Here is a 26,454-nt window from a genome sequence, read left to right on the forward strand (position 1 = left end):
GTCATATGTCAACCAACCTTAGGAAACTAAGGTTTCATTCCCCCCAGACAAAATTGACTTTAAATGGATTTGAATATTTCTTATACAGTCTCGGCTTTGAAATATTCGGCTATTAACGTTCCTGATGAAGGTAAGTCAAGAAAAGCGCTTCGGACGCATGACATTATTTAACGTTTTGTTTTCACTTTTTACACCAATGGATCGATACCTCTTCCGCTTGACTATCAGTTGCCGAGGGTGTCATTAGCTTAGTAGTCAGTACTTCGATACTGACATGATTTATTACAAATCTTTCTAAAATTGTCCATTTTAAATGTTGAAATCATAAAGAAACTAAGGTTTCAACTTCTTCAGGCAAAGTTTACCTTAGATGGATTTGGCTATTTTTAGGTATTTTTTGTCAGAAGTTAGCAATATCCTTTAACTCTACTTTCCGCTATATAGATGATGTTCTTACACTAAATAATTCAAAATTTTGTGACTATGTGGAACGCATCTATCCCATGGAACTAGAGATTAAGAATACTACAGATACAGTTCAGTCAGCCTCGTATCTTGACTTACATCTAGAAATTGACAATGAGGGTCGGTTGAAAACAAAACTTTACGACAAAAGAGATGATTTCAGCTTTCCAATTGTGAACAACTTTCCATTTCTAAGTAGCTACATTCCAGCAGCACCTGCATACGGGGTATATATCTCCCAATTGATACTATATTCCCGTGCTTGCATTTCCTATCATGATTTTCTTGATAGAGGGTTGCTGCTCACAAGGAAGCTATTAAAGCAAGAGTTCCAAATGGGGAAGTTGAAATCATCCCTTCGTTAATTTTATGGACGCCATCACGAGATGGTTGACCGTTATGGAATAACCGGGTTTTTTTTAGATATGTTCCTTATGTCGTAACTACAATCCCCTTCCCTTTCATGAATGTGACCTACCGAATCAGACTATTTACCGGATTTGTTATCACATAAGCAACACGACAGGTGCCTCATGTGGAGCAGGATCTGCTTACCCTTCCGGAGCACCTGAGATCACCCCTAGTTTTTGTTGTTTATTCTTCATTTTTCTATGTTGTGTCATGTGTACTATTTGTTTGTCTGTTTGTCTTTTTCATTTTTAGCCATGGCGTTATCAGATATTTTAGATTTCTGAGTTTGACTGTCCCTTTGGTATCTTTCGTGCCTCTTTTACAATTCTTATACTTTTACAGCTTTCAAATAGTGAAATTATTGAACGTGTTGTTTTCATTTTGACATTTGACCTTGCCATTAATGTAAAGGTCAAAAGTAAGGATTTCAAATTAAATGACTCTATTAGTTAGTGAGGTATTCACATACAGCTAATTTTAGGAACTCCAACTTAATGTCAATTCTCTTTTTTAACCAAAATAACTTCATTTTTTTTAATTTTACGACATGTACTAACTGATCAATAACAAAAACATGAGTTGGTATTTAAACTGTTTCTGAGCAGAAACGATAAGTCAAATACAAAAGCGACATCTTTTGAAATAATACAGCGTTAGAAAGAAAAAAAGACAGAACAAAAAAAATGATCAGAACAAAATCAAAAGTTTTTACTAGGGACATGTAGAATGATATAAGAGATACAAAGGTTGTTTTCTCCATCGTCATGGGTGTCATTCGGTTTAACGAGAGAAATTATCGTGAAAGAATATCTAACGGCGGTCAAGTATTGAGAGACGATCGTGAAAGCTCTGGTAACGGATCGTGAAAGACATTTAATCGCGAAGACATATGTAAGGTCAATAAATATTATAACTTAATTAATTACACAGACAAATTAACGACAAAAAAAAACTGGCTGTCAAATGTTTCAAAATGATGATCAGTATGTGAGAATATCCAGTTTTAAAAGTATATAGTTATTACAAAAAAAAAAGGCAGATTGCTTCTCGACATTTCAATGACATAAAAAAAGTTAACAAACATGAATTTTCTCAAATTCGACTAGAAAAACTACTTTTAACCGAATAAGGGCATTCTATTTGAGTTAATCAAATGGTTCTCATAGTTATTTTGTATAAACATAATCTGACACTTGGTAAATAAAGAACTTTTTACACAAAAATTGATTTTTCGGATCGTGAAAGATCACGTACCGCATTTTTAAAGATCGTGAAAAGGATCGTGAAAAATTTGATGCTACGAATACGTTCAAATTATTCTTCAATTATATCACAATAAATATTTGTTATTGGTATTGAAAAAAGCTAGATAGGTCAACATCCTCAATAGGTTTAAGTATTTCAAAGTATTAATATTTTCAGAAAATGAAATGTAAAATAGTTGGATGATTGTAGGATGAAGCTTTTTTATTGTCATGTAAATTACTCACTTATCACGAGTTGAAGGATATCCACATTTTGTATATTAGATCCTATAAGCTACATGTCCGTCAGACAGGATTTACCTGACCCCGAATGTGCCTCATTTCAAGGATGAAGATTCATTTTTGTGGTCAAGTCCGTATCGCGGATGCGTTAAGCTTAAGGATAACTGTCTGTTGTTCTGATTGTAAGGTGTACATTTTCGACTTCTGCAAGGTTACAAATAACATCGAACTTTATCATCATGCATCATTCGGCAATGTTCGTTTTATGTTGTTTAGCCTTTTGGATATATTTCTGTATGCTATAGCGCCAAGGTATTTCGTGTATGGTGTACATGTCTGTCTGCATGTATCATATATAACCATGATGACGTAAATTGTATTTGATATATTGAATGATAGTAAGATGTCTTTGTCTGGCTTCCGGTCAGGGTTCATATACTTTTTACCTTATGTTACAAATTAATTGGCCAATCATAACTTGTACATTTGTCCGTTCATAAGGCACTGTAAGGATCGGAACACATTTATTTGGTGTACGGAATATATATAGAGACTTGTATGACATGGTTCACCTGACCTTGTACTCTTTTTATGAACCATTGACAATCTTAAACGCATTTGACACTTCCACTAAAACACTTGATATCTCGTAAAGCAGACGCGACAGTACAGCATTTGCGCTCTGGTATTATATAGTCTGTAGTATATAGTTAAATCAATCCACATCTGCGTTGTATATAAAGAACTTAAGATAGTACTTTTGCACAAAATGTTGGTTATCGTTCAATCTCAAGTTACTCATGTTAATGCGGTTTTGTTGTAATTTTTTGTTTGATGGATATCATTTTGGTTTAAACGTTGCATATCCATATCATTGGCTAAATAGTGTCGGTCTGCCTGAATTGTACTTGACCGATTCTCAGAGATGAATCTTTCACACATATTTAGACACGCTTTTAGTTGTTGTTTTTTAACTTTCGAGGTAAAGCGTTGAATAGAAAAAAAAATAATAGCTTTAATGGCCATCCTTATCAAAATAGTTACTGGCTTCAACCAGTTGCAGTTTAATCAAATGTTAAAAGAAATACTGATTTCTTATTACTAGTTTTAAGTCTGGTCACGCATTATCTTTTACGATCAAAATAATGCGTTGCCTGATCAAATTCAAGGTTTTCATATACAAATCAATACTCTTATGGGAAGAACATACTTTAATTGTACTGTACTATTAGATACACCAAAGATTAAATTTCAAATATATCATGATAAACTGAAATATGACCATTATGGGTACAAAAAGCATGTTATTTGTAATTAATTTCATAGACATGCGTTGCGCCTTTTGTGTTTTTTTCATATTTTCTTTATCTTATTTCACAGTTCTGTTAAGAAAGTTAACCCATCTTGACAGACATACTTTTTTGTTCGGATTTGTTCCGCGTTGAGCGTTTTGTTCAAAGATTCCTACCAGAATTTATATTAAATGTCTCTCACGATCCGTTACCAGGGATTTCACGATCGTCTCTCAATACTTGACCGCCGTTAGATATTCTTTCACCATCATTTATCTCGTTAAACCGAATGACACATGTGATAGTGGTATGGCTGGGATTAAAGGCGGGACATTGGCACTGTCAATGGAAAAAGTTCTAAGGTGATCAGTGGCAGCAATTCACTGCCTTAAAGATTTGAAGCTAGGGTTCTTTAACAATGCACTTTGTCTAAACAAGACTTCAGACTTAACGTCGGCTGTAAATTTTTAAATTATACAAAGCGAATCGGACGTTAATATAGGGCAAGATTTTATTGCCAAGTTGACATTATGTCTGTTCCCTAGTTAGATATTCTATCTGCTGAAGTTGAGTTGTACTTTGAACATGCATGGACATACACACATTTCATTTCAAGTAAAGCTGATATTGGCTTAATAAACGTAATAATCAAAGATTTTATAATGGATAAACAAAAATAAAGATTCAACCCCGTAATATTGGTATTGAAAATGTTCTATAATGAAACTGAATTGCCTAGAAACTTGTAATAAAATGGTATTATGGTTAAAAGTTTACTTTTTTTTAATCAGAAATTGATGACAAGCAAGAACGGATGGATAGAGCACTTAGTCCAAATGGGAAAACACAAATGGATGATATAGAAAGTACTAAAAGAACAAAAGTATCAACTAAATCAACACAATCAGAAATTAATGTACTAGTTAATAAGTCAATTGACGTTAACAATGGTTATCCGATCGATATAACAGCTGATGACCTAGCTGAAAACAGAGACGATGCAGCTATGCAGGTAGATCAGATAAACTATAGTACCATAAATCATCCTGATAATACGGCATCTAATAAAACAGACAAAAAAAATGGCATGAAGATAAATATGGATAACAATCAGTCTTCATTATTGGTAATGCCTGTGGATTTGATGGCTAATGTATTTACTAAGTCAACTGCAAAACCTCAACGAAACCTTTATGCATTATGTGAGTTATGGGACTTTGCAGGGCAAAAAGAATTTTATGCTACACATCAAGCATTTTTGACAAGTAGTGCAGTATACCTTGTAGTTGCAGAAATGAAGGATGATATATTCAGTGAAGAAAAAAAAACGAAGTGCTCTGCAGATTTTCAGCATATTGGAGGTATGTTTTCTTATCAATCGCAATAGCAATATAATAATAAAAGAATTGTAGATCTATACAAAGGATGTATAATAGAGCTTTTCTAGATTAATGTGTATATGTTGTAGTTGCCTCCTGTCAAAATATAGACCAATTTAACACAATTTCATAAACCCATTTCATGTTAAGAAAACATCTATTAGACCTCGTCAGTCAGCATTCATCGTACACAAATGAAAAAAATTGAATGCAAACAATATAAACCTATATAGTTTTATATTTATGGACTATATCTGACTTGTACAACATGCTTTGGACAGTATATGCAATTCTGTAAAGTTATCCGCCGCATATCAAAAATGAAGGACAGTTACAACATGTACAATGAATATTTTCCCACACAGTACAAATATACCAGTTTTCCATCTGCGGGATAGTTCGTCGATAAAAAAAACAAGCCACAAACATCAACTTTGTTTTGTCTTTATCTAAGTAACAGCTGGTAATCTACTAGAGCAGAACAATCAATTTCAGGAAATGCCAATATTTAAATGAAAAAAGGAAGAGAAAACTGAAATTGGCACTCTACAAAAAGTCCAAATACAATTTACCGATATCTTCGCCCACGAAACCAATTTTTACCTCTGGGGTACTCCAATCTTTAAATATAAGGCACAGAGATCACTAAGTATATTTAAGAAAAGTCTTTCAATTTCTAAATATCTATTTCCAATCAAAAACACTTCTACACCTATGAGACACTTTTTTCACTGACATTATCTATTTCGACATATCAAAAACACCAAATGCAGATCTACAGAACGTATCATCCATGAGCATCGAAAAAACATGATTATCTCCGTATATTGAACAAACAATTAAAAGTTTGATTTTAATGAATCAGTTATAAATTTTAAATAAAAGTACATATAAAATTGTAATTTTAATAAGCATTTATCACAGTTAATTTTGTCGAGAAAAGTCATAAGGCCAAAGATAAAACAAAATAACACTTCCTCTCAAGCATTCATGATTGCCCGTTTCTGTTGTGACGTTTTAAATTGTAACGAACGTAATCTTTATAAAACTGGTAAATTATTAAGTCAGGCATTTTGCTACAAAAATCACTTAAAGCCTTTACTGAATTCTTCCATAGATATAAAGTTTAGGTTTCAGAATTTGTAATAATTTCAAACGGGATAGCATATCCTCATTTTTACTGTGATGTTGTTTGTCCGGAAATTTATAAATGATCCTGGTACACTTATTGATCCTTTAAATAAACTTATGCAAACCTGTCATGACTTTGAATATTGTTTTTATCGGTAATAGTATAGATTTTGTATTCAGTAAATTAAAAGCAAACTTATTAGTATTGTTTAATATAAATGCACTTTCAAAGGTCTATAATATATCTTGGCATTGCACAAGGTCAGGTATTATTTATGACGTCTTAACACTAAGTCTGTAGGATGTTGGATGTGTACTGATTGTTAATTTAGTCCGAGATGCATGATTTCTTTCCTCCGCTGTTATTGTCTATGAATTACTGCAACTGCGAGTACACGCAGATAGGAACTTAGTGTATTTTGTGTTGTTGTGGTGTACAAGTACTCATCCACGTCCACTATGTGTTTTTGTTAGATGTATTTCCATCCGATGAGTACAGCTTTTTTCAAACTGATTTTTATAGTTTGTTCTAATGTAACACTGTTACACCACACTCCAATGTTCTGGGGATGATTGGGAAAGTGCTACAATGTTAAACCTCGCTACATTCTAAATGTATGTGCATGTCCACAGGAGCCTGTAATTCAGTGGTATTCTTCTTTTTTTGCTGTGTAAAATATTTGTTTTTCATTATTTTTTTGTTCATTAGATAGGCCGTTAGTTTTCTCGTTTAAATTGTTTTACATTTGTCATTTCGGGGCTATTTATAGTCGACTATGCTGTATGGGCTTTGCTCATTGTTGAAGGCTTACGGTGACCTGTAGTTGCTAAATTTCTGCATGCGTCATTTGGTCCTTTGTTAAGAGTTGTCTCATTGGCAATCATACGACATCCTCTTGTTTATAAGATGGCCTCAATCAAAACCGATTTCTATCGCAGCAAATAATGAACATTGACAGTTTTAAGATTTACTAAGCCGTCTAATCATAGTATGCCAGTGTGTAATCCGCCATAACGACAGTCACAGGGACAAAAAAAAGAGATTTAAATTGTCAGGTCTATTAAAATAAACATCTTAAAAGTTTATTGAGAGTAATGAAAGCAATCACCACAGCAAAGCATTTCCCGATTTGCAATATTTGATCAGTATTAGAAAATTGCGATTTTTAGAATTGTACATACTTTGGGAAGCGGCGAGAATGACTCAGCTCTAGCATAACTGGAAAACACTCTCGCGCTTTTCTTTGCAGAACCGATTTTGTATAGATTACCAGCTGTTAAATGTTAAATTAATAAATTTGTCAGTAAAGGAAAGTTTATAATGATCCAAACGAGAGTTCAATATTCAATAAGTTCACGATATATACTGGAACAAACTATCAACACAACCTCAATTAAATCTATTTTAGCAACCTCCGGCCTTTTTATTGATTTCTAACATATCTTATATTCAATGACATTTGTATAGCTTGTACTTATTAAAGCTTCATTATCAAAACTTTGAAGACACGAAGATATGATACATCTCTGCGTCTCAAATATAATTAATAAGTGTTTCATTTTCTTAAACATCTAAATTTTTGTGGTATTAATGAAGTAATAGTATTGATAGACAATTTATGCCCTAACATAGTTAAGATATTTGTTTTTAATTCCTTGCACTCAAATGTCATATAACACAGTTGAATTGTTTGATTATTCAAAGGATGCTTATTTACTTTAATTGCACAAAAATAGAAAATAAGTGTAGTGATATATTTAGTTATCAAGGGATGTAAGAGATAATAATTATTATATATTTAACAGTAACGATATGTTTCAGAATATATTGATTTTTGGTTTGATTCTATCCACTGCCATCGAACAACCAACGAACTAGATAGTAATCGTCACTACGATCCTCCGATTTTATTAGTTTTCACCGGAAAGGATAAATATAACAAGGTAATACAATTGTAGAACGTAGTTTGTCACTGTTTTCTGAAGATCGGAAATGTGGCATGATTGTCAATCAGACATACATCCATAAACAACCATAGACACTGTAACATAGAGGTGAAGAATCACATGTCGCCTTACGACCAAACAAAACACATGCACCATGGAAATCTTTTCAAAAGCGAAGAAAAACAAAATATATCATTCAATAGAAAAAGCCGAAAGCATAGTTTATAACAGAACAATAATTAAAAATAATCATGATAGACAGCAACCACTGACAACAAATGAATTACAAGCTACCTACTGAGGACAAACGCGTTCAGAAGGTGCGATCTTGATCAAATTGAGAATAGAAACGGGGAGTGTGTCAAAGAGACAACAACCCGACAAACCAGTAGAAAAGAGCCCAAGGCCACCAATGCGTTTTCGACACCGCGATTAAATCCGTATCCGGAGGCAGACTTAAGCTGGCCTATATAAAGAATAATGTTTGCTAGTTTAGAGAAATGGACACAAATAGACGTTACACTAAACCCCGAAACATAGATGAACAATAATAATAATTAACCCTCCCCATATACCACTAGTCAATGTAGAATTACCAAACACATAGCAATACGAACAGTAAAACTCAGTTTGAAAGAGGTCTGAGTCCGATGTCAGAAAAGGTAACAGAAGAAACTAACAGAAATGGCAAGGACTATTAGCAGTTACTGACATGCGAGCTCCAGACCTCAATTAAACTGATTGAAAGATTATGTCGTCATCATATGAAAATCAAGCACTATCTCTCCCGATAGAGGTTTAGTATCATACCATCATAAATATATGAGAAGAACAAAACCCGTATCATGCCAACAATTGGTTTTAGAATAAATTTGTTCATTTCCGATTGCAAAGACCTTGAGTGAATCAATATTAAAATTCCAAATTCCTAAAAAATGCCATCTGTAATGACCTCAGAACAGTATCGTAACACTATCCCTTCTGAATAAGTTTGTTTAAATGGTTGGTTAGCTTTTGAGTTAATGACGATATTTCTGTGTTTTGTACAGATGTTACTATAAAAGATTGGATGTGAAATACCTGAACGTATAAGATGTCTACAAGATGATGTATATTTACAAAATATGACCTTGTATCAATGATAAAATTCATTAAATGATTTGACAAGTGTGTGATTTTAAAAAGTCCGTTGTGTAATAACTATGTTTAAATCAAATATTGAAAAACAGTACAGTAACAGGTATTCCTAGGACACTTGTTAGATGATCCACTGACACTTTTTAGTTGTTACACGGACCTATTTTATGAGTATAATCACTCGTACATGATCAACGAGTCATGGGCACTTTACATTTCAATTAGATTTGAACTTTTTGTTCAACGTAAATATTTCCTGTATATTTACGTTGGCTTCAACAACTATAAAATTTTCAACAATTACAGTATATTTGGGTTGATGTTTATACGAGTTGTATATACATAATGTACACAGCCATGTATCACCATCATTGCTGGTGATCCGATGGATAAATCTGTTGCAGAGTTGTCACTGACTCAGACGTACTTATAAATATAAATATTTTCTGTGACCGTATCTTGCATTAATTTGTAGGATCCTTTACTATAGATCATTGAGCTGATCTGTAACAATAACATTTCCATGCCATATATATCATGTACTGTTGTACGCCGCTAGAATAAAACTGACGAGGAAAGGTAACACATGGCCACCAAAAGCTTTATTATTGTGAAGCCCAGGTGGTCGTGTGGTCTAGCAGGACGGCTACAGTGCAGGCGATTTGGTGTCATGATATCTCAGTAGCATGGGTTCGAATCCCGGCGAGGAAAGAACAAAAAATTTGCTAAAGCAAATTTGCAGATCTAACATTGCTGGGTTGATGTTTAGACGAGGTGTATATACATAATGTACATAGCCATGTATCACCATCATTGCTGATGACCCGATGGATAAATCTGTTGTAGAGTTGTCACTGACTCAGACGTACTATTTACATTAGTACACTAAGGAAGTGACTTTTTATCTCAAAAAGGGTTTTATCTTTTTTTCCACCAAAAAATATTCTGGTACCCAATTGAATGAGAAACAAGAATGTGTCCATATTACACGGATGCCCCACTCGCACTATAATTTTCTATGTTCAGTGGACCGTGAAATTGGGGTCAAAACTTCAGATCATATCATAGGGAACATGTGTACTAAGTTTCAAGTTGATGTAACTTCAACTTCATCAAAAACTACCTTGACCAAAAACTTTAAACTGAAGCGAACGGGCGCACAGACGGACGAACGAAAGCACAGACGGACGGACGGAAGCACAGACCAGAAAACATAATGCCTCTCTACTATCGTAGGTGGTGCATAAAAATAATTTGTGGTCACGCAGATGACAAAGTAATATTCTTACTCCTGATTTTCCGAATACCGTATATAAAAATGCTAATTTTCAAAAAAAATAATTTGGTGATAGTTTGAAAAACTTAATAATTTTCTTACTCAGAAAAAAGCCATACAGGGGGGTATGACTTTTTTCTAGCTTAAATGGTCGTTCCGTAAATGTATTTTTATGCCCCACCTACGATAGTAGAGGGGCATTATGTGTTCTGGTCTGTGCCTCCGTTCGTCCGTCCGCTTCAGGTTAAAGTTTTTGGTCAAGGTAGTTTTTGAAGAAGTTGTAGTCCAATCAACTTGAAACTTAGTACACCTGTTCCCCATGATATGATCTTTCTAATTTCAATGCCAAATTACAGTTTTGACCCCAATTTCATGGTCCACTGAACATAGAAAATAATAGTGTGAAGTTCAGGTTAAAGTTTTTTGGTCAAGGTAGTTTTTGATGAAGTTAAAGTTACATCAACTTGCAACTTAGTACACATGTTCCCTATGATATGATCTTTCTATGATAATGTTAATTCCAAATTAAAGTTTTGACCCCAATTTCACGGTCCACTGAACATAGAAAATGATAGTGCGAGTGGGGCATTCGTGTACTATGGACACATTCTTGTTTTTTTTTTTTAATATATGGACATGAAAAATATTTTGGACAATGCTGAAAGTGAAGAAATGCTGGTACCGATGTTTATATTTTAACAAAAAAGACAGTAAATATATTATATAAAAAATCAAATCTAATCAATTGATAAAATCCCTCTCAACTCACCAATGCACGATTGATTCTGTAAATAAAAAGTGTCCGTGTAATAAATGTTTAAATAGGCAGCAAATCTTGAAGAAAATCTCAACAATTTCGGACGATAAGCTGCTATTTGGATCATATTGTGACACGTGTTTATTTTTAATCACCAATGAAATAGGAGATTCATTCTTTAAATATATTGATATAGTTATTGAATTCATATATTTGGGGGCAAACATACGATTTGTATTTTTTTTTTAGGAAAATGGAGGGATGGAGTGGCACATCCTACATGTGTTCAACAAAATAAGGATTTAAAAACAAAAATATTTTAAATTTATCCCCCCTTTGCAACCTGTTTTTTCCATTTGTTTCCCAAAAAAAAAAGCTTGGGCATCTAACTTTCTAATCTGTTTAAATTTGCTACCTCTTCTAAATGCAAAATATACTACTTCTTTTTTGAAACGTCGTACAAGTCAAATATAAAACAAAGGTATCAAAACAGAAAACAAGGCAAAAACAAACTGCCGTATTGTTTTTCTGTACTTGTAGTCAGGGTAAGGCATGACTACTAGTGAAGAAAAAACTATACGGCAACTGTTCTTACCGGCCTGTTTCTTTGCTACCTTTGTATTGTATCTAATAATTGCCATTTTTAAAATGTTTTTTTCATTCAAGCGTTACTTCGAGCGCTTCGAGCGTAAAATATAATACGCCTGGTTTTTTGAACGTGTTTTTTTTTTATCTTTTTAATTCCAGTCAAATCCGTTTATTTCTGAATCCCAGTCAACTCTGCATACAGACAAAGCAACAAATATGTAAAAACAGTTCATCGTACGGCCTAGATTACGGACAATAACCAACTCCATATATTATAGGGGGCAAAATAAATTTTCTCAGATAAGTCATGACAGGTAGTGAAACCTTGATATACAAGTAATATAAAGGGAAAACATTATTTTTTGAAGTCCTTTCACTAATTAACGTTATCAAACATGATAATTGTTGATTCCTTTGGTTTTTTTTTTGCTGTAGGCAGATTTTAAGAAGAGAAAAGAGGAACTACATAAGCAAATAGACAAAGTTTTTGGACATCAAAGCAAATATCATCACTTGCACGACCAGTTTTATCTGTCAAATAAGGAAGATACTGACAAAGAATTTGAAAAGTTGCGATTCGCAATTTTCGAGACTGCAGGGAAAATGAAAATTTGGGGTGAAGCGTTTCCGTTGAAATGGATTCTTTTAGAGCATTTGATTGAAATCAATAAGAAACATGGCAAACATTTCATCAATTTTACTGACATGTTTAAACTGGCTAAACATCATGATATCAATATACTAAAGGAGGACGAATTGTTGTTGTTTCTTAGATTTCAGCACAGTGTAGGAAACATTATTTTCTTTGACAATATCAGGGATTTGATTATTTTAAATCCTCAGTGGTTAGCAGATGCTTTCCGATGTTTAGTCTCTGATAGGATTGTTAACAGCAGATTGTACCACCTTGAGGACTGGACACTTTTTACACGACACGGCAAAATAAGTGAATCGTTAATAACAGAACTATTCGAATCAAAAGCTGGAAGTCAGTTTTCCGGACAGAAAGATAATCTGCAAGAGGTTATGGAAAAGCTTGATATATTAGTAAGAATTGAGAACTCTAGTTATTTTATAATGCCAAGCAAAATGCCGTCTTTCACTTTTGACGTTGTATGTGAAAAATTTGGCATTCGTACAGAAAAATGTAAAAGGACTTCCTGGCTTTGTTTTAAATTTGATTTTCTTCCACCTTCTTTTTTTAACCATCTATCTGCTTGGTTTATCAAAACATACCCTAGCAAAGTAGATAATGATATTACTTTATACCGTGGTATATGCTTATTTGACATTGAGGGATCTGGATGTAAAAAGATTCTTGTTACCATGTCCACTGATACAATTGCTCTTCAGGTGTTGTCATTTTCCGAACTTGAGGGATTTGGAAGCACGTGTAGCGACATATACAGCGAAGTTAAGCAACTAATTGAAGAAATAATAGTGAGGTACAAGGTGCAAATGTTATTTAAACTGCATTTCAAATGCAGCGATGGCTATTATTATAAAGACACATTTGAATTTGAGAGTTTGAAAAGTAACAAAGAGTGTTTCTGTATTGAGCATAGGATGTCACACCAATCTGAACAGATGTACTCGCTTTGGATGAAGAAAGAGGTATATTTTAAAAACGGCTTCTATATAAATTCTGATATTATTATTATAAGTATCCTAAACATTCCTGCCACTTTCTGGATTTTTAGGCAGTTAAGCTGCCTTATGCGAGCGCCCTGGATTTTTGACCTACCCAATAAATGTTGAAATATGTGCCATTGTTATTATCTAGCTGGACATTATGTTATTTATAACTTGTTGGACAGTTTTTTTCATACTTTTCATTCTGGATTACAAAAAATATGACCAGAAAAAACTTAAATGATCGTCGATTTTCCCAAAAGTTTTGAAGTTGCACATAGGAAGTAGAGCTCATTAGAAATCCTAATGTACTTCATTATCCCCTGAGCTTTTGGCCAAGATGTCAAAGAACAAATGTATGAAATATTTAATCGCCGAAAATCTCGTAAGACAAGTAGTTTAGATTTCCCTAATTGCAAAAGTCGTAGGAATATTGTTTGTCGTCAATACGTAGTCAACTACGTCAGTTGTTCATTAAAATAAGTTCAACTGATCACGCTGTTGGCGGCAATTTCGAATTAGAAGACTAAATTTTCGTATCTTTTCAATTTGGACGCAGGGCATTAAAGTTAGCGGTGGTCCGAGGTATGCGACCTTCCACTTTTGCAGTCGGACTTTCTACTCGGTTACTAGCTACGCCCGACATGCACGATGGACCTTGAAAGAAAATAAAAAAATAACTTTCCTAACATTTTTACTAAAGTTTCCTAATAAACGATCTACAACTTATTTTCATCATAACGATTCATGACAACGATGTTCAATTTGATCAACCGCTAGCTTTCTACAGAAACACTGTGTAAATCCGATTAAAATCGTATCTCACTATCTGTCAATCAACATTGAAAAAAATGGCGAGAAAAAACAATATCGGATCCGATTCCAGAAGCGGATAAGGATAATCCCGGATTCGACTAACATATAAAAAAATCCAGACAGGTGACAAAATGCGTCTATGCATGGCAAATAAATATAAACACTAGAATTGAAAACCAAAAGATATATGTAAAAGAAAGAAAAATCAGAACATATTTTGTACACAAATTTTAATGTCAAAATTCAATACAATGTGACAGCTGGGAACAGTTTATATTTAAGAATTGAATGCTTCTTTTTGTAAATTTATTGGGGTGTAAAAGCGTTGACCGAAGTACATTTTGTATAAAGCGCGGAAGCGCACGGTCAACGCTTTTACAGCCCTATAATGTTACAAAAAGAAGCATTCAATACTTATAATTACATTTTTTAGCTATGATCATGAAAACACGAATTTTATAAATTTTGTATATTATTCACCTGTGCACTTTATTGTGGGATCACGTGCTTTCATGAATGAAAAGTTTTATTGAGTGATGCAATTGCTTACGGAATAACTAGTGATGTGCCGTTAGCCAATCAAAATAAAGTATTATAATGAAACATACATCTAATGTCGACTGTCTTCTGCTCTATGATCGAGTTGTTGTCTCTTTGACACATTCCCTATTTCCATTCTCAATTTTCTTAGATCACTCTATAATTATGATCTCATTTGTATGCAAAACATTTTACAGTTTGAATTATCGGGTCATTGTTGAAGGTCGTACGGTTACGTTTAGTTGATAGAAATTTATCCCTAATTGGCAAAAATACCACATAATCGTTTTTAGATAGGTATTGGATATTTTACACCATATTTTTGAGTCATGCAAAATGATTGTAATGCCTCAAATCATATACATATTGTCTTATCTCAAAGAAGAGTTTCATTAAATGGGATTTGAAAAGTTAAACAAAACACAGCAGTAAACAGGGGTAAATTGTGTTTTTTTAATTTATTTTAACAGTTCACAACATTGTTAAGGAAACAGATAACACCACATCATATCCAGAAATCAACGCCACTTTGCTTATTTGAATATTATACTAACGAAATCGGATACGGGTCACGGAAATAACATTAAAATGATAAGGAATTTTGAAAAAAAGTCTGTTTTAATTTTAATTTAAGTGATAGACAGGTTGCCGGGGCAGAAAATGAATATACACAACAATATACACCATTTAAACGAAACATAATGACTGTTGTTGCAAAAATACAGGTTCCTGAGCTATTTTAAAAATCGAAGCGAGAGGCCTTCAACATTGCAAAGTAAAATACAGGCTAAAATGGCTGAAACGTCAAATTTGCAAACTTCGTGTTGAAAATTGGCTTACAAGGTCTTTTCAAAAATAGGTTGCCGGGGTGAAATTTGAAACTTGAATTTCCAAAGAATGAGCAAGTCCAAACCTTGTATGTGTAGTCGTTGAACTCTAGGTTCCCGCGTAAAATTAAAATGTCACTATTTCAAGAAGAATAAAATCACGAAAGCACGAAAAATTCACTAAAATCGAGTTCAGTGTTTTAATTTTGACCGCCTGACAACTTTACGGAAATATCAAAGTGATTATAAATAAGGACTCTGTGACGGGCAACTTATTATATCCGTGTTTTTAAGATTTTAATGATATCAAGCCTATCAAGCCAGTCCAGTTCAAACTACTATCACGTGGTACAATTCTCATTTGCATATTATGAATATTAATTAGCAAAATCACTACTAATTTCTGGCTATGTGTATCTTCCAAATAACAGTTAACAAAAGTGTAAAATGCGTCAACATATGGTCATCACCTCGTACACCCCTCTCAAAAATCCAATCGAAACAAATAAACTAAACTTAGCTCATATGAAAGATCCAAAGCATATATGCTACATTGTATATGTTCGTTTATAAATTTTATATTTTATTAAGAAACTAATGTTTCAACTCCCTCAGGCAAAGTTGGCTATAGATGAATTTGGCTATTTATTTTTGGTATTTTTGACATATAGCTCTTCAACGGTTTCGTTACTTATACATCTTCGAGTTTCAAATGTTTGGCTTTGAGCGTTGCTGATGAAGGTAAATCCATAAAAGAACTTCGGACGCAAGAAATTATTCAACGTGTTGTTTTCAATTTGTTTTATCTATCAATTTCACATTACTTTTTTTTTGGCATCAATGATCTTGAAAATTTGCCACTTTTAACAAAAATATAAAAGCACAGAACCATGACGTATGACTATAGAACCGGGACTATTTTACCTAATCATCAGCACATCGTCAGGACAATCCTTTTGGCGAATTTTCACGATTTTTGCAATAACAAATTGTTGTAATATTCCTCGCATGGTACAAAGAACGTTTTAGAGAAAAATTAAGCAACAGAACGGTTGTTTTATTGCCGTTCTGGTATAATGTGAACAAACCCCACCAGAACAGAATCAGGACCCACCAGCACCAGTCAGGACCGACTCACCAGCACATAATATTCTCTCGCAGGACAACCTTACCCAGAGTGTGCTTCGTACTTCAATTATCATAATTGTTTTGTGTCCCTATTTTCGACATTTTTACCAATATATAATAGATTTGAATGCGACTGTCATACAAGTGAAAGGTTAAGCTATCTTAAAAACCAGGTTAAATCCACCATTTTCCACTTAAGAAAATACCTATACCAAGTCAGGAATATGAGAGTTGTGGTCCATTCGTTTTATGTGGTTTAGCTTTTGATTTGGCCATTTGATTAGGAATGATCCGTTTTTGAATTATCCCCGGAGTTCAGTTTTATTGTAATATTACTTGATATCGTTATAATCCTGTGTTTATTCAATTGAATCATCTTTTTTCAGGTTAAAAGGATTCATGACAGTGTGGAAATTGGTACTAAGAAGGATGCCCATAATTCAAGTAATATCAATTTACATGTTTTCCTTTCGTATCGTTATTTTTTTGCCAATTTCATTCTTCCAGAACATATATTAATGGCCATATAACTCTTCAGTCCGGTCTTTACAATATTCCTTTTTATCCAAAGGGAAAATAAAGAAGAAGACATTTCTTTATTCAGAAGACTAAAACATAATTTAACCGATATTTTTCAAATAAATGTTTAACTCATAAATATAGCTTTCTTTTTTAATTAAAATTACTTTCTCAATCAATATAAAGGTTGATCATGAAGTAAGGAGAAACTTTACACATGAATAACAAAGCATAAACGATTAGAGCCATTATGTGGCCCCTAAAATGGCAACAATTGTAAACTTATAACAATAATGTCTTTGTATATATGCAAATGCCACAGCCGCACCAAATTCGAATGTTTATATTGAGTAGCAACATATCTTTCTTCTATATATTTTAACCTGATTAATAACAAAATCTAAAATAGGCTATTTTTTGACAGTCTGTGCTGTTTCGCATTACATGTAAAATGTTTAAAGCTATGATGCGAATATAAAAAATGAATTTTAAAGTTATTAAAAAAATGATGTCTTTAATACTTTTAATCGGCTTTAAAAATAAAAATGGAAATTTAAGGATATTATAAACATTCTCATTTCATGATTTTTGATACAATAGGAAACTAAGAACAAAATTACAGAAGATTCCAACTGAATCAGACAAAGACGGAATTTGTCCTATACAATAACAAAGCTTTTGGTCCAACATAGTATTTAATTGCCTAACAACAGCTTTAACGGTATTGTTTAATTGCACCACATGCATTTCGGCAATAAACATTTTTTTTCAGTGATGCTCCTTGCCGTCAGTCCACTATCTGATACTAATCATTAAAGAGCTGATAAAAGGATTAGGAATAAATAGTAAAGCCAAAAGAGTTATTTTTTATTTTACGTGCACTGGGCTGACACCAATACTCCATGTTAATCCCAAGCTTAGTATGCGGTGCTTCGGAACTGTCATGATTTAAAAGTAATTATGTTTTAAATTCGACGTTGGTCAATGGTACAACAACTAATAAACTAAGGTTCCCATTCCGTCGTGGTCACTATTGGTCCTCATCTGACCTAAACTAAGGTTCCCATTCAGTCCTGGTCACTATTGGTGCTCTTCCAACCGCGACTGCCAATAAAACCTTGGCAAAAGGCGGGATATCCCCTTGGTTGAGAGTGATGTACAAGTACACAGCCACGTAGGTTTAGATTTGGAATGTTGAATCCGATGTCTCATGGAGAGAAGGCCATATTTTCTTTACGTTGGAACCTTTGGCATACCTCTTAATCGGGTTGAGAAAATTGCCTATTGCACATCAATATATTCTGTCACTTTCCAATTCACAATCAATTGCAGGTAAAATTTACAAGACTTCTATCCCTGAATTACCCATATTTACTGTTAACTGATATCGTCAAGAACATGCATAAATCATTTGCAACTGAATGGTAAGCAACAAACAATCAAATAAAGGAAATATAGATTACTCAATTAGTACTAGCTTAACGTTAAGTGACAATTATTTCATGAAATAAAAGTTCGTGGATATAGGCAAAATAAAATTAACGGTACCAATTTTCTTGCACCAGATGCGCATTTTGACAATACATGTATCTTCAGTGATGCTCGTGGCCAAAATATTTGAAATCCAAAGCTTATATAAAAGATGAAGAGCTATAATCCAAAAGGTCCAAAAAGTATAGCCAAATCAGTGAGAGGAATCAGAGCTTTGCATGAGGGAGATACATTCCTTAATTTAAAATAATTTCCAATATTTTGTAACAGCAAATTTTAATAACACAAAAAATCCTTTTTTTCATGCCTGTACCGAAGTACTGGCTACTGGGCTGGTGATACCCTCGGGGACTAATAGTCCACCAGCAGAAGCATCGACCCAGAAATTTGGACTCAAAGAGGTTTCCGATGTTTCTTCATCAATAACTTAATACTCTCCTTTACAGAATTGCGTAATTAAACATTCCATTCAGCCGAAAATTGGCATAGATGATATCAATTAGGTATCACTACATAACACAAGATTTAATGACAAAAGATTAATTGATGTCATAAACACACGAAAGGGCACAATTTTGGGACTAATCCTATAGTTTTCGACAAGTATGAAAGGCGGTGTATTCAGTGAGTTTAAAAGCCATTAAACAATGACATGTTACTGAGTGAAAAGAAGTGCTTCAAATTAGATATATTGATCCTTGAAACCGTTTTAATATTAAACTGCAGAAAGTGTGTCATTTTCCTCAGGGGTCAATATATTCTGCGTTCAAAATCTGGTTGGACGTGGATGCGTATTTATACATCCTACAAAACCGAACATACCATTGAAGCCAAATATATAAGCGCTTCAACATGTTAAACGGAGAGATTTAAACCGATTCTATCTTGGTTAGAAAGTGAGCTCCCTTGCAAAACCTGCTCCATTCAGTAACCACAAGACATCCTGTGCTTAGCTATGAATTAACATTATATTCATGTTCCCCCTCGTGCATAAAAATAAAGCTTTGTTCATGAAAATTCCTCCCTTAAACAAGATCACTACAATAGGCAGAGAAACCGTTTTCTGAAGTGTAAGCTCGAGTGTTTCATTATTGTTTGCTTTACGTTCAGTGGCAAATATTTCATTCATTTTCAAGACGAGAAGTTACCGAGAATGCATTTAAAGTGTAAGTAATGAAGAACGAGACAATTCAAATTCATATTGTAAAACAACATCGCTGATGTCTTTCTACTTTAGGAATTTTGACAAGTTTTCTCCAACTACCTCTGTAGGGTAAACAAAAGATGAACAGGACACATTTAATGCGTATCTTCTCTGTACAAAAACAATAAATGCTTTATAAAGTTTATGGCAATTAGGACCAGGTGTTTAAACATTTGGATAACTGCAGCTGGGATTTCGAAAACGCCTCTATTCATATATTGAAGTTATTTATTTTAAAGCAAGCACAGCATATTTAAAAATATCTAACCGAAAGATCAAAATTGTTGACCAGTTTACTTTTACCGTTTTAAAACTACAACCCATTGATATACGAGACATACGAAACAGGAATCCAGCGACACGTCTGTGTAGACTTTATAAAGGAAGAACCCCAAAATCAGTGATTAGTGTAATGTAGCATATGAATAGATTTGTCTTTTGTTTTGTCTTGTGAATGACTTAAAGGTCGCATGAAACAGGTATATATATATCTTCCCACTGTTAGACTATATGCAAGGTAATGGAACTGTATTTTAACATCTTACTTTTATATAATTTTTCATTTTTCTTAATTTATATTGTGTGGTCCGATAATTCGGAGCCTGATATAAAGATTAAATCAGTTTTTTAATCTTGTAAGTGAAAAAAAAAACATAAATCGATAACATCTTAGAGAAAGTTTGAGGTCGTGAAATGTTACTTAAATTATATAGTTTGCAAAACATAAGAAATGTTACAACATTCAGTCAGTCTTAGTGGTAAACTGAATTATAAATTAAATCCTTTTTTGTAAACTGCATTATAAATAAGGTAACCGCTTGTTGAAATAACCAATTTGATACTTGATTATTTTTTTCAGAAAATGAACCAATTAAAGAAGAAATATTCATTCAGGATCAAGCATCTGTCAAAAACAACCTTCCTGTTTCTGTCACTTTACATAAACAGATAAATATAAAGATGTCAAAGAATAAAAGTCAGTTCATTTCTAGCTGTATCAAAACAGACAATACATTAGTGTTTACTGACTTTCAGAATAACCGACTTATTATTTGTAATGCAGACGGTACTGATATCTATCACATTCCTCTGTCCTATAGACCATATTATATAACAGAGATAGATAGTAACACTGTAGCAGTATCCTGTAGTACCATACTGATAATAAATATATCTACACGTTCTATCACCAGTACAATCAACACCAGTGATTACTGCCGCGGAATATCATATAATGATAATAACCTGTACGTTGTTACTGATGTTGATATGAGTATAATACATGTGATGGACCTGACAGGTAAAGTAATACGTACTATATCGATACCTCCAAACTATATCCGCGACATTACAGTAGACAGAGACAGGTTGGTCTATATAAACAAGACATCAATATACTGCTGCTCGTTAGATGGAAAGTTAATGTGGAAGTTTAAAATGGATAAATTTCAAGATTTAACTTGTGTAACAACAGACAATGAGGGGAATGTGTATGTGAATGATTATATGAAAGACACTGTAATAGTTGTATCTGATGATGGTAAACATCATAGAGAACTTCTTACTGAATCAGATGGATTGAGAGACCCGCGTGGAATTTATTTTGACAAAAAAGAAAATGTTCTTCTTGTTTGTAATGAAAGAGACGGAAATGCATTTTTTTTAGACGTGATAAAGAAATTAACATAAATAAACATAAATAATTCTTTCAGACAATGAGTTGATTCAAACTCGGATCTATTTGTGCATTTAGTCATTCAAATATGTTGTATCAAATTTTGTTTTCTTTACTATCAATCTAACTTAAATGAATTTCATTTTATGTACAGAAAAACAAAATTAACACATTTGTTATGTACATGTTTTGGGGAAAATTAACACTTTTATTTCATGTGTGACAAAAGGGTAACTTGATATGGAAAGTTAATGAAATATTACAGAGACGTGTTGTTTAATTGATTAACACCACTTGATGTTTGATAGTTGAAGACAAAAACAAAATTAAAAATATATTTCATGATATCTTTTTAAACCATATATCACTAGTTTAAGAGGAAATTTTAATATTAGTCATATATGTATGTCCTCAATAGTTTGTTTATTCGAAACATATACGAATGAAAGGTTCTAAAAAAATTCGAAATAAATTACACATCGTAGTATGTCGTTAGGTTGCTGTATATTGGGCGATAAACGCTTTAATTTCATCTGTGACAACAAATCAATTTTATAATAAATTTAGAGAAATGTTACAAAGACATAATGTTCTTTGATTTACACCCACTTTCTGTTTCAGAGAAAACCATGACTCAAGGTAGACTTCATCATATCCTTGAATTTTTTTTAAAAATTTAAGTCATATGTGTCTGATGTGAAGTTTGCAAATTAAAATCAGAGCAAATTCACAATTTGTTGGTGTCGTCGGGTTGCTTGTCTAATGGACTGATACTTCTTTTGTCTTTCATTTGTGTGGATTGGGTTCTTCATTTTTTTTTTATTCGTTATACTGTTTGTTCATTATTTTCTATTCTTTATCATGGTTTATATTGTAGCACCTCATTATTCCCTATTTGTTTGTAAAAAATTGCGTGGCTCTGTACTTAAACATCCTGTCATTGTGTTATTGTTCTATAATACATTTTGTATTTTTGTTTTTTATTATTGCTAATATGCTTTGTCTATATATGCCTTATTGTGTTCTTCTGTTACATATTACGTGGCTTTGTACTTATACACCCCGCCATTGTGTTATTGTCCATGGTGTTTTAAAAATATAATCACGAAAAGAGGGTTGTGTTTTTTTTTCCTTTTCTTGTTCTTTTAGTTTGCACTCATGTTCATGTGTCTCAAGATAATTAGTAAGACTTACGTAGAGCTTGCAAGGACGTCTGCGTTATTTAGTAAGACTTACGTAGAGCTTGCACGGGCGTCGGGGTTATTTTCACAAAATTGAGTGCGCGTTAATTCTTTTGTTTTTCGCTTGACACCCAAAAACACCTTTGAAGCAAGTGCGTGTTTGCGTTTCCGGACAATTGGTTCTTTCATCACTCAGAAAACACCACAGCAAAGTATCAAAGTAGTCACATATGTCATATCGTTTCCCATAGATTTTCTGAAACAATGTGTTTAATATCTAAGAAGTATTTGCCACTGAAAGTTAAGGAGAAAAAAATATCAATCCGTTATGTTTGATTCAAAGCAAAACTGGTACTGCTATCAGAAATGCTATCAGATTTATATGATAAAAGTTACAAGGTTATAATTTAGTACGCCAGACGCGAGTTTCGTCTACATAAGACTCATCAGTGACGCTCAGATCAAAATAGTTATCAAGCCAAACAAGTACAAAGTTAAAGAGCATTGAAGACCAAAAATTCCAAAAAGTTGTGCAAAATACGGCTAAGGTAATATATTCCTGTGATATGATTTTCGAAAAATTCAAAGTTTTGTAACAGGATATTTATAATACTTTTTTTTCAGCCAGCTTGTGCACTAGGAAAATTAAGTGCTGCTTTAATAAATGAGATATGAGGTAATGTCAATGAGACAGCAATCCAACTACAAAAATAACAATGTCAATGAGACAGAAATCTAGCTACAAAAATAACAGAAAGACATCTAGAGGTAGACGACGAGTTTATTCGTCACCAATACTGAGACAGGTGTCATAAAAATTATGTCATATAAGTGCTATCAGATTTGTATATATAAATTTTTTTTCGGCCAGCAGTGTACACAGAAAATTAAGTGTCAACGTTTATTTGTTCCGCCTAACAGAAGTTCCACTGGAAACTTTGTTATAAATAATGTCATAATATCTGTTCCCGTTGGAACAAATATTCTATACCATTTATTCCGTTAGGAACATATACTGTAATATTTATTCCAGTGGAAATAATATTCCAGAATAGTTTTTCCATTTGAAACTTATATTATGTAGGAACTTCCATTTTGTGACAATAGAAGGAGATTTAGATGTTGGACATACGTCAATGGAACAGCAGCCCAAGGACAGGAATAACAAAACAAATTCGTGATGCATACATATAGTCTTCTCGGACAAATAGACTGGTGACCAAACATATGTCTCACTATTAATCGCCTCGATTCCATGACATACATAAATAGATACAACAGAAGCAATCAAAGATCTACTGTTAACACTAAATTCTCTAAATAATGGAGGGGGACAATACGTCGATATAATATAAATGTGTACGACAACGTTCCTGACATGGGATACTCACAAAATGTAACAGGATAAGACGAAAGATTTGTTTCCCCACCCCCTCTTAACTTACTAGAAATATGAGACTAGGTGCAAATGTATACAAACTAACCAGATTTTTGCCAATACCTTCTCTGAGGAAATTTTACAAATTGTGTACTATATAAGGCTTTTAAATCTTTTACAACGTATTCTAACCTCTGACAGATGTGGATTGTTTTGTCTCGTAGCGCGTGTAGAGATTTTTGTTCTTTTACCTTTTACACATGTTACATTGTTATGTGTATTGACATTCTCTTTTTAGAAAAAGGGGGCTGGAAGGTGCCGTGCACTATATTTTTCTAATAATAAACATCAGCTATAGAATGTGATAATGTTTCAATGTTAAATAGGTAAACAGAATAGTTGACTACATTTTATATCACAGTGGTAAATAGGTAAACAAAGTAGATGACTGTACATTTTATATCTCAGTGTGGTATGAGGGTAAACAGAGTAGATGACTACATTTTATATCTCAGTGTGGTATGAGGGTAAACAGAGTAGTTGACTACATTTTATATCACAGTGGTAAATAGGCTAACAGAGTAGATGACTGTACATTTTATATCTCAGTGTGGTATGAGGGTAAACAGAGTAGATGACTACATTTTATATCTCAGTGTGGTATGAGGGTAAACAGAGTAGTTGACTACATTTTATATCACAGTGGTAAATAGGCAAAAAGAGTAGATGACTGTACATTTTATATCTCAATGTGGTATGAGGGTAAACAGAGTAGATGACTACATTTTATGTACATTTTATATCTCAGTGTGGTATGAGGGTAAACAGAGTAGTTGACTACATTTTATATCTCAGTGTGGTATGAGGGTAAACAGAGTAGTTGACTACATTTTATATCTCATTGTGGTATGAGTGTAAACAGAGTAGATGACTGTACATTTTATATCTCAGTGTGGTATGAGGGTAAACAGAGTAGATGACTACATTTTATATCGCAGTGTGGTATGAGGGTAAACAGAGTAGATGACTACATTTTATATCACAGTGGTAAATAGGTAAACAGAGTAGTCGACTACATTTTATATCACAGTGGTAAATAGGTAAACAGAGTAGTTGACTACATTTTATATCGCAGTGTGGTATGAGGGTAAACAGAGTAGATGACTACATTTTATATCACAGTGGTAAATAGGTAAACAGAGTAGATGACCACATTTTATATCGCAGTGTGGTATGAGGGTAAACAGAGTAGTTGACTACATTTTATATCACAGTGTGGTATGAGGGTAAACAGAGTAGTTGACTACATTTTATATCGCAGTGTGGTATGAGGGTAAACAGAGTAGTTGACTACATTTTATATCGCAGTGTGGTATGAGGGTAAACAGAGTAGATGACTACATTTTATATCTCAGTGTGGTATGAGGGTAAACAGAGTAGTTGACTACATTTTATATCACAGTGTGGTATGAGGGTAAACAGAGTAGTTGACTACATTTTATATCACAGTGTGGTATGAGGGTTAACAGAGTAGTTGACTACATTTTATATCACAGTGGTAAATAGGTAAACAGAGTAGATGACTGTACATTTTATATCTCAGTGTGGTATGAGGGTTAACAGAGTAGATGACTACATTTTATATCTCAGTGTGGTATGAGGGTAAACAGAGTAGATGACTACATTTTATATCGCAGTGTGGTATTAGGGTAAACAGAGTAGATGACTACATTTTATATCACAGTGGTAAATAGGTAAACAGAGTAGTTGACTACATTTTATATCGCAGTGTGGTATGAGGGTAAACAGAGTAGATGACTACATTTTATATCACAGTGGTAAATAGGTAAACAGAGTAGTTGACTACATTTTATATCGCAGTGTGGTATGAGGGTAAACAGAGTAGATGACTACATTTTATATCACAGTGGTAAATAGGTAAACATAGTAGATGACTACATTTTATATCGCAGTGTGGTATGAGAGTAAACAGAGTAGTTGACTACATTTTATATCGCAGTGTGGTATGAGGGTAAACAGAGTAGATGACTACATTTTATATCGCAGTGTGGTATGAGGGTAAACAGAGTAGATGACTACATTTTATATCACAGTGTGGTATGAGGGTAAACAGAGTAGATGACTACATTTTATATCACAGTGTGGTATGAGGGTAAACAGAGTAGATGACTA

The 26,454-nt window shown here is 33.3% G+C and overlaps 1 protein-coding gene across 1 annotated transcript in view; it reads left to right on the forward strand.

Annotated features, from left to right (window-relative positions):
• Positions 1–22,816, forward strand: part of LOC139502133 (uncharacterized) — a 42,848-nt gene extending 20,032 nt beyond the window's left edge. Inside the window, exons 9-13 of the mRNA XM_071291506.1 lie at positions 4,447–5,016; positions 7,988–8,109; positions 12,306–13,484; positions 17,200–17,257; positions 20,887–22,816. Coding sequence (XP_071147607.1) covers positions 4,447–5,016; positions 7,988–8,109; positions 12,306–13,484; positions 17,200–17,257; positions 20,887–21,716 — 2,759 coding nt within the window. The 3' untranslated portion in view covers positions 21,717–22,816. The remainder of the gene's footprint in view (positions 1–4,446; positions 5,017–7,987; positions 8,110–12,305; positions 13,485–17,199; positions 17,258–20,886) is intronic.
• Positions 22,817–26,454: the final 3,638 nt, after the last annotated feature.

This window comes from Mytilus edulis, chromosome 13 (genome assembly GCF_963676685.1).
Source record: "Mytilus edulis chromosome 13, xbMytEdul2.2, whole genome shotgun sequence".
In the NCBI taxonomy this organism is placed as follows: domain Eukaryota; kingdom Metazoa; phylum Mollusca; class Bivalvia; order Mytilida; family Mytilidae; genus Mytilus; species Mytilus edulis.